General features: G+C 41.3%; 1 protein-coding gene and 1 non-coding gene across 2 annotated transcripts; both read right to left on the reverse strand.

The window, feature by feature from the left end:
• Positions 5,839–5,911, reverse strand: TRNAR-CCU. Its single transcript has one exon. It is a non-coding gene; the product is annotated as a tRNA-Arg (tRNA).
• Positions 6,325–7,928, reverse strand: LOC8062650 (GATA transcription factor 18). The gene is made up of 6 exons (XM_002450951.2): positions 7,878–7,928; positions 7,246–7,320; positions 6,989–7,107; positions 6,817–6,900; positions 6,619–6,724; positions 6,325–6,378 (listed from the first exon to the last, which is right to left on the reverse strand). Exons 1-6 carry the CDS (start codon positions 7,926–7,928, stop codon positions 6,325–6,327), a joined length of 489 nt encoding a protein of 162 aa, XP_002450996.2.

A 10,084-nucleotide genomic window follows, 5' to 3' on the forward strand; every position in this document is an offset into this window, starting at 1 on the left:
TGACAGGTGCTGTCGGGGCAGGGACCCTTTAGCACCGGTTCTGTTACAAACCGGTGCTAAAGGGGACCCTTTAGCACCGGCCAGAGCCACGGGCCGAGGCAAACCCTTTAGCACCGGTTTTTGCCCTGAACCGGTGCTAAAGGTCCGGTTTATAGGCCGGCTCCCTCCTCCCCTCTGCCCATTTGAAACCGAGAGCACCATTGTTGTTCTTGGAGCTTCTTCTTGCTTGTTCTTCATTTGTTCTTCATCTCCAACGCCCATCGTTGATCTTCTTCGACTCCGTCATCGTCTCTTCGTGCTTGGAGGTGACTAACTTCAGCCTTTCTTGTCTTTTTCATGTTGTTTTTGGCTTGTGATGTTCCCATCATTTTTTAGCTCAAATTCACTTTGTTATTTTGAATCATTCACATGAATTAGTATCCATATATATATATATATATATATATATATATATATCATGGTTGACCTAGTTTTAATGTAGTTTGCAAGAATGAATTATAGTATATTTTTATGATCTTAGAAAGTAGGATAGTTCAAATTAATTGGTTTGTTAATATCACTTGATTTATTTTTATTACTACATATAATGTCCATTGTATCATACATGTTTACTAGTAAATGTGGAATTTATAATTGTTTAAAAATTGAGTATGGATAGTAGATGGCAACCGTGACCGGGTCTTCGGTCTCTCAACGGGTTCAAAAGCGATACCGTCCGGAACTCCCTCTCATTACTTGTGGCAAGTGTGGGCAGAAGATTTTGATGGAGTACAAAGTGTCGAAAGAGGGAGTAAACAAGGGTCGTAAATTCTACAAGTGTCCAGATCGTAATGTGAGTTATTTCCAGACATTTGCTTATATATGTGCATATTTTTTTAAATGATATTAATGAAACTTTTGATTCTCTCTTTTAATTTCAGTGGGATGGTACCGGCGGATGTACAGGTTGGTACTGGGAGGAAGAATACATTGAACACATTAAGAAATCTTTTGCACAGGTGGTTGAGGCTGAAGGTGGTGAGGCAGTGAGCCGACGAAAGGAGTTCAATGATGTTGATCAAGCGAATGATCTATCTATTATAGTTAGAAAAAATAAAGGAGGATAGGAAAAAACGGCTTAACCCAGAAAAGCCGTACTTTTATGTGAAGCCATCGGAACTGAGGCAGAAGGTGGCGGACCATCAAAAGAAGCAACGCGAAGCTCAGAAAAAGCCAGCACTTTCGGACTATGAGCGGTCTCTGGTCAAGTCTTCACAGCCTACTAAGAAGAGAGTAGGAAAGGGGGTCCCACATCTCGGAGAAGTATCAAAACCGGTGCCCCCTTTGATTGTGCCAAATCAATACGGCTCAAATGAAGACTTGATGCCAAAAAAATCCTTAGCGTTGTCTGAGCTAGACTCGCTTGAGCGTTACTTTGGACAGAGCGGTTTAAATATGGAAGAAATTGCCGCCATTCTTGGATGCCAAACATTTGAAAAAGCCGAGGTAGTTGATCAATGGAGGGCAAGATATGAACCGGGCAGGAGTCTATTCGACCCTAAGCGTTTACACGAGCTCGGCACACAAATGTTTGCAATAAACAAATGGTGCATTGAGGCGTCTAAAAGGGGAGATAATTGGATTTCTGTTCGTATTAGACAACATCACTACTTTCGTGGAGATGACCTCATATACGTGCAGTTCGAAGAATTGCACCAATTATGCCACCTCGACGCTCTTGACAAATCTCTTGTCAGCTGCTTTTGTCTGTAAGTATTTTTTTCTTTTTATTATACTTCTAACTTCTTTAATTACATGTATATAATCCTTACACACTTAGGATTTGTATGTATATATGCAGGCACCAAATGAGAGAGCTCAGAATGAGAAATGACAATAGTATTGGATTCGTTGACCCTTATATTGTTTTCAAGGCTCCGCAGGCAGTGTGGACAGCAGATCATGAGACAGAAGTCTGCACCAATCTTATGAGGTTCTTTGTGAACCAAAAAGAAAAACAAAAAATACTCTTCCCCTTCAACTTCGAGTGAGTTATATAGTTATTAAGTGCATGTATATTTTATTTTACATTATAGGACTGACTATATATATATGTGTAAACAGCTTTCACTGGATACTCATGGTCATTGAAATTCCCAAAAACCGGTTGATAATCTTTGACTCAATGAGAAAACCACAAGAAAATTATCAACAAATGGTAAACATTATTCAAAGGTACGTAATGTCGATCTCAGCTACAAAAATATCATAATATGACTCTGTAATTATTAGTTCACGATATACAATGGTTGTGTATAGGGTTTGGGAAAGATTCATTGACCGTGAACATCTCAGTGGATGTAAAGCGCCGCTTAACATAATACATCCACAAGTAAGTTCTACTAGCTAACAAACTTTCGCTAACTTTTAGCCTTCTTATTGTCGTGGTCGTGAATATTTTTATATATATATATCGTACAGTGGTGTTTAAGACAAGAAGGGGGAACAATCTATGTGCATATTACGTGTGCAAATTCATGATGGCACAAGTCAATCAAACACCCACAGAGACGCTCAGAGTACGTTACATGTCTCTTTTCATTATCTCCTGAATTATATTGAATAACTTAGATAACTAATACCTTTTTTATTTATTTCAAATTAAAGACGGAATGGCTGAGGGAAAAGGTCCTACAACAAGACCGAATCAAAGCTATCCAAGAGACGATAGCAGGATTTCTCCGCGACCAAGTGATCAATCCAAACGGCGAGTTTCACTTAAACGGCAACGAAACTCTTATTCCAAACAACGATGATCATTTGTATCGTTTGTAGACATTGAGAGAAAAAACTCTATGTATATATGTGTTACGAATTTTGTACATATAAAACTATATATATATAAAGCTTTTTACATATCTATTTAATTTTTGATGTGGTCTATTCATTTTATTATAGGCAAAGCTTAATTATTAAGCTAAGCCTATAATTTTCATTTATATATGCTTAATATGTGTGTAATATAAATATATTATTGTATCAACAAAAACCAATTATTATATTATATAAAAATAATAAACAGAACCGAAGAAGTGAACCAAAAAAAAATAAACCCTTTAACACCGGTTGGTAATACCAACCGGTGTTAAAGAGTCCTCCAACGTGGCAGCCCTGGCAGGACCCTTTAACACCGGTTGGTATTCCGGTTGGTATTACCAACCGGTGTTAAAGGAGGGGGCTTTAGCCCCGGTTGCCCGAACCGGGACTAAAGGGTGGGCCTTTAGTCCCGGAAGGGCAGCACCGGCTCGGGAACCGGGGCAACAGGCCCTTTCCGACCGGTGCTAATGCCCGAACGTGTGGCAGTGCATGTTGTATGCCCACACTTGTCATATAATGAGAAAAGAATCGCCAAAGTCTCATACAACTATACAATGAAAATGGAAACGGTGTTCGTATTTTTGTGTCATATGAAGATTTCACTAAACTCTTACTAAAATTTTTTGAGACCTGGCTACTTGTTATAATAATTAAGAATGAGACCATTTCTTGGTTTCCAAATACCCCATCTCATAATAAGTTGGTCGTCGCTACCAAAATAGGATTTTGGGAGATAGGATTGGTGACTAAGAGAGGTGGGCACAAATTAGCGCCGTTGGAGTGGGACACCCAAGGGAAAGGCGCATCTCTGGTATTATTCCATTAACAACAACGATTAACTTAGAACACCCCTCTTTGTTAATACATTAAGAGAAGTTGTCAACTTAAGACGTCCACCTCTGTTAATTAGTATTAATAGAGGTGTCACCCTAAAAGCCTCGCCTCTATTAATACATTAATAAAGGTAGGCTTTCTAATAAAACCACCTCTATCATGATGAACAGAAGTGCTCGTCTAACAGATACGGCCGCCTTATTAATGTCCACCTATATTAATGAGTGGCTATAAAATTAAAGGACCTCGCTCAGTCTTCTTCCTCCACAAGCTCACTCACTTGGACAAGTCTTCAAGCGTGATTGAACAGGTCTATGTCTTCAAGGGAATTTCATTTTTCAAGGGGAAGGTTTTGACCTTGTTTCTTTTGGAGGAGGTTGGTGTCCATAGGAGGTTAGTATATGCCATCATATGCTTTTGAACAACAATTCAAAAACACAAGCACCAATGTTAGTTAAATCGAAGACGAACACAAGTAGGCAGATTCTATCATAAGCAAGCAAGTTGAGTTTGCACCTAGTGTCTACTTCTCCCTCCGGTCAAAGTTACATATGCATTTCCTAGCAAGATATACAATGGCCCTATTTGGATCCATGGGTTAGAGTTAGATTTAGCTATTTGGGACTCAAATAGCCCTAAAGTATCCAAACATGAGGGTTAGATTGATGTTATTTGCATCTAACCCACCCTAAAAAACTATCCCCTCAAAGAGGTACTTATTTGGGCTATTTGGGGCTATTTGAGGTGGGGCCCATAGAAAAAGGGATCGGCTGTGTCACACGGGATCCCTACTCGCGATGCCTCCTAGCCATGACCCCGCCCCGGTTACCAGCATTGTCGCCTCTCAACCGCGCCGCCACCTCCAAGCTGCGTCGTCGCCTCGCAACCGTGTCGCCGCCTCGCAACAATGGCAAAACAGCCCGCAAGGTACTATATGGAGCAATGGCAAAATGGCCCGCCGCTAGCAATGGCAAAACGACATGCAAGGTACTATGTGGAGCAATGTCATTTGTGAGCGGGAGGAGGCCACACAACAGCCGGCCACATCAAATCTAGCTAGGAAGGAGCCAAATAAATGAAAAAGCACATTTATTGTCAATCTAACCCTTGCATCCAAACACCTCTTTGGTTACAGTTAATAATAATAATAATAATAATAATAATAATAATAATAATAATAATAATAATAATAATAATAATTATTATTATTATTATTATTATTATTATTATTATTATTATTATTATTATTATTATTATTATTATTATTATTATTATTGTTATTATTAAAATAATGTAATTGGTGTGCTTTCGGAATAAATAGTGTAATAGTTCTTGATATCAATACAACATGTTTCTACAACTAAAAATAGTACTAGGCATAAGAAACAAATATAAATCCATCTGTATTTCTTCTAAGCCAAACTTATTTACCTTTAAATTAAAATATCTATCTTTGAAATCAATAAAACCATACATTATAAATATAGTTTTCATAGTCAATCGAGCAATGTTTATTTTGTGTTACCACCTATATAAAATTTTGGGTATTGATGGTGAAAGATAGCTAGCTACACATGTTTTTTTGAGAATTACATAGTACAATGACACTCATAACGCATGCATACTTACTCTATAAACACATGTAGGCAAACCCTACCCCTATAAGTACCTCTGAAGGATTAAACCGGTAGATCACGAGATTCACAAAGTCATTACAAGCGTCTCATTGTAGACGAGGACGTTACCTACCAATAAAAGCTTAGCGTCCATAAATCCTAGACTCGGACAAATCCATACGTGTCCAAATTTTTAGGTAACATTGATGGTGCAAGTTACATTTGTTTGTACTCTTTTTTTAGAAAGGAACATTTGTCTGTACTTAGGGTAGAAAAATCTACACATGTACAAATTCAGTGAGGAAAAAGAAAAACATAAAAAACTATTGATGGTGAAAGCTACAAATGTTTCTACGTTCAAAGTAAATAAAAATCGTATCAAATTTCAGTGGGTAAAAAAAATATAGAAACCTATTGACGGTGAAAGCTACAAATTTGAAAAAATCGTATCAAATTTCAGTGGGTAAAAAAATATAGAAACAAATTTGAAAAAATGGTATCAAATTTCATTAGGGGAATTTGGTTGAAAAAACGCGCCAGGTAGGGGTCGAACCTACGGCCTTCTGCTTAGGAAACAGACGCTCTATCCACTGAGCTACAGGCGCTAGTGTGCAGTACTGTCAACAGTCAGCAACGACACCAGTATTAATTATTCGAATTACACATCTTAAACTTTGAGCTCATAGTGAAGCTTGTACCGTAGATCTTAGATAGTTAACACTTAGCAGCGACTAAAAGCAGCAGTGCCAGCGACCAGCATTTTGGCCGAAGCCGAACATGCATGCTCTACTTCTACTTACTGTCATGAATGAACAAACTCCACATCAGGTACACACCTATCTGTGATATGTACGTACATGCCATATGTCATCAGTTCAGTCTTCCAAGTTACGATTCACTTGCAAAGAACTCCATTGTGCATTGCCACTCTTCTGAACGGGGAAAGAAAAAAAAACATGAAGCTGCTGTTTGCTAGCTTATAGTCTTGTTGTGGATGATGCAAACCTCACTGTCAGTGTCACTGGCTTCCTCCATGCTGGGATTCAGCATTTGTGACATTTCTGATCTTCCTCTGTCGAAGAAGAAACAAACACAATGTTAGCCAGTTTATTACGTGGTAAAAACGAGCGATGCAAGTAATTAAGGCGTTTCAAAGCTTTTTATTTCCTTACTGATTTATCATCAATTTACTGAAGCATTTTATTTGATGTGCTGACTGTCATGACTACTTGTTAATGGAAGGATCGGCTACTTTCAGAACAAGTTATCAAAGGGAGTGGTATATGAAAGAATGGGAGATGGGAGCACTGACATAGGTCGCCCACGCCAGCCCACAGGCGTTGCAGAAGTTCTTGGCGCCGGTTGGGCCACGCCGCATCTGGGGCGTCACCTCGCTGCTCTCCCTGCAGTTGGCGCAGCTGCATATGTACAGATGATGAAGATGAACTCACAGTCACAGTGTACTGATTTCATTGCAATGTGAATTTCATGGAAGGGTCAATAGACTTACAATTGAAGCTCAGCCGCCTCCGTCCCAACTGAGTTTTCAGAGTTCTTCTCAGACGGCGCAAATTTCCCTCCCCTTCGCGTGATCCTGAGCCAGCAATGCAAATACAAAGCGTAAGAAATAAACATCCAGCCTTATATCTCTGAACAGGGTTTGATAATACATATATATATACCTTAAAGCGATTTCCCTTCGGACAGAGTAATCGGCCTTCATTGTGCTCTTCCTTTTCTTCAGGTACCGCGACATGGCCGTCGCTCTGTCGAAGTTTTGAGGCACGACAATAGGAGGGACCTGGTGCCAAATGTTTAGATTAAAGTCTTTTTTGTCCATTATGAGGAACCTCCAATATCGTTGAGGTTATATAATGGAATCTGGTTGATGTAAGTTTTCTCAAATGAATCGGAGGTTATAAGGTTTTTGTTTAATTACCAGGTTAGTGAGTTTCTGTTTCGCACTTTGAGGAGCAAGTTCATAGTCGTTTAGAAGCATGAGGATGGTCTCAACCTGCGTTATAGGCATATGGTTTTGTATATTTCATTTTGCAATGCAGATTCAATGCAAAAAAAAAATGTGTTGGATCTAATAGTATATACTCCTTCCATCTCAAATTGTAAGTCATTTCAAGAATCTTGGAGAGTCAAACTTTTGTAAGTTTGACCAAATTTATATGATAAAATAATTATTATTATGATACTAACTAAGTATCCTTAATTATATTTTTATAGTATACTCATGTTACGTTACAAATCTGAGTATTTTTCTCTATAATTTTGGTCAAACGTGAAAATGTTTTGACTCTCCAAGATTCTTAGAATGACTTACAATTTGGGATAGAGGAAGTAGTAGTTAAAGTCAAACATTCACCAAACATTTTTGCAACACAGAAGTTTCGGATCGAAACACAATGCCATCTTTCAATCAAGGATATTAACAATGCCATGAAACAAATTAACCATGCACATTGTCAAAGAACTACCTTTGTTATCAGAAAAAAAAAAGAAAAAAAAAAATTCATCGGCCATGCATCTGGAGAAGAGACGTGCGGCGCCATGATCGATCACCTTGTGCGGCGGCACGGAGTCGAAGACGTGCGTGTTCCCCCGGTACGTCATCGACAGCCCGTCGTCCTACTCCTCCGCCACATGGCCGCCGTCCCCACCGGCGTGCGCGTGCGCCTCGCCCAGCCGCCGCTTGTCCTCCGCACCGTCCAAGGACCCGTCGTCGTCGTTGTGGTCGTCGTCGAGCAGCCCGTGGAGGCAGTCCGGGGGGATCACGACGTCGTCAAAGGGGTCATCACCGACCTGCGCCTCGGCCAGCCGCCGCTCCTCCTCCGCCTCCGCGCCCATTGCTGCTGCCGCGCCGTGCAAGCACCCATCGTCGTCGTCGTCGTCGAGCCCCTGGAGCAAGTCCGTGGGGATCACGATGTCGGCATCCTCGTCGCCTCCTGCTCTTCCTCCGGCCGCTGTGCTGCGCGAGGGCGGCGACGATGCTTGCCGCTGCATGGGTGAGTGGGAACTGACAGCAGCAGCAGCAGCGCGCAAGCGAGGAGAAGCCTCCGCCTCGGTGGCCGTCGTCGCGCGGTACAAGAACCCGTCGTCGTCGTCGTCGAGCAGCCACCGTAGGTACTCCGGGGGGATCACGACGATGCCTTCATATGGGTCCTCGCCGACTCCAGCTGCTCCTCCGGCCGCTGTGCACGAGGACGACGACGGCTCAGCGCGGAAGCGAGAAGAAGCCTCCCCCTCCCCCTCCGCCTCCGCATCCGCCTCCGCCTCCGGGCCTATCGTCGTCGCGCGGTACAAGCACCCGTCGTCGTCGTCGTCGTTGAGCAGCCACCGTAGGAACTCCGAGGAGAACACGAATACACGATGCCGTCAAATGGGTCCTCGCCGCCGCCGCCGCCTCCTCCTGCTCCTCCGGCCACTGTGCACGAGGGCGACGACGACAGCTGCTGCTGCATGGTTGAGTTGAGTGGGAGTGGGGAGTGGGAGGAGCACCGACGACGGAGGAGAAACCGAGACGAGGGAGAAGGAGAACGCCAAACGCGTGTTGATTTCGCACTCTGACGACTCTAATAAACCAACGCATCGAGATTGTGGGACGTTGGGTGAACACAATCAACGGCCAAGATTGCCGTCGCGTCCTGCAGGCGATTTGTTTTTTTTAAAAAAAAAAAGGTTCTTTTAAACTAGATATTTTACGTGAACTCTTGAAACCGTCAAATTACATCCCTAACCTGATTTGGAGTGGTTTTGACTTTTCTTAAATAATGTATCTACGCTTTTAAAAAGTTATTTTAAAAACTATAGAGATAAACTGGGATGCGCCAAATTAATCAAAATACAGTCTTTAGAGCTCATGAAAATATCTTAGATGCTTAAAAGTATATTTAGCTCTAAGAAAATAAAAAAATCAGAAAAAATAGAAAATTCACATAACATTGGTGTGTAAACGTGTTTCAAAAACCTTGCATGGATAAAATATGACATCTCACTAGCATGAATGCAACATATATTTATACTAAATGCATTGATGCTATGCATAATGCATTTGTGCTGGTTGCGTATTAGATAGGTCGTTTATTGCGACAAGTTTTAAAAATGTTTATACATTGATCAGAATGTCCTGGAGCTTTTTTTTAAGCATCTAGAGATATTTTTGTGAGACCTAAACGCTTTATTTGGATTTGGCATATCACAACCTATCTTAAAAAATAAAAAAAGATTAGAGCTATTTTCTGTGGTTTGAAAAGCTTATCAAGTATTTAAAAAATAAACTAATAAAAGATAAAAACCACATGAAAACCACTCTAAACCAGGGCGGAGAGATAATTCAAATGATTTAAAAAGTTAGAAGTAAAATGTCTGATTTAGAGTTTAAAAAGAAAAACTAGACTATGGCTATAGTTCAGAGATAAAATAGACTTTTTCCCTAATAACATTTGCACATGGCATGGCCCAACTTTTTTTTCCGCATCGCTCTCACAAGCGGCATGAGGGCTCCTCACTCGTCAACCCGCAGTCGGGCATCCTCCATCCCTTCTCTTCTCGTTGTCGTCGCCAGGCGCAAGCCCATGATGAAGGTGGCGACAGGGCGTTCCTTGTCTAGGTGACACAATATGTTGTGCGGGCGACACAATGCATCTCCACGGCGAGCTAGAGGCTGCTGCTCTAGTACTCTGGCAACCAGATTTGCCACACCCATGGCCAGATATGTCATCCCCTTGAGCGGATCTATGGCCTTGGGGCGGTCTCGATGGTGGCTCCAT

This window comes from Sorghum bicolor, chromosome 5 (assembly GCF_000003195.3).
Source record: "Sorghum bicolor cultivar BTx623 chromosome 5, Sorghum_bicolor_NCBIv3, whole genome shotgun sequence".
Classification (NCBI taxonomy): domain Eukaryota; kingdom Viridiplantae; phylum Streptophyta; class Magnoliopsida; order Poales; family Poaceae; genus Sorghum; species Sorghum bicolor.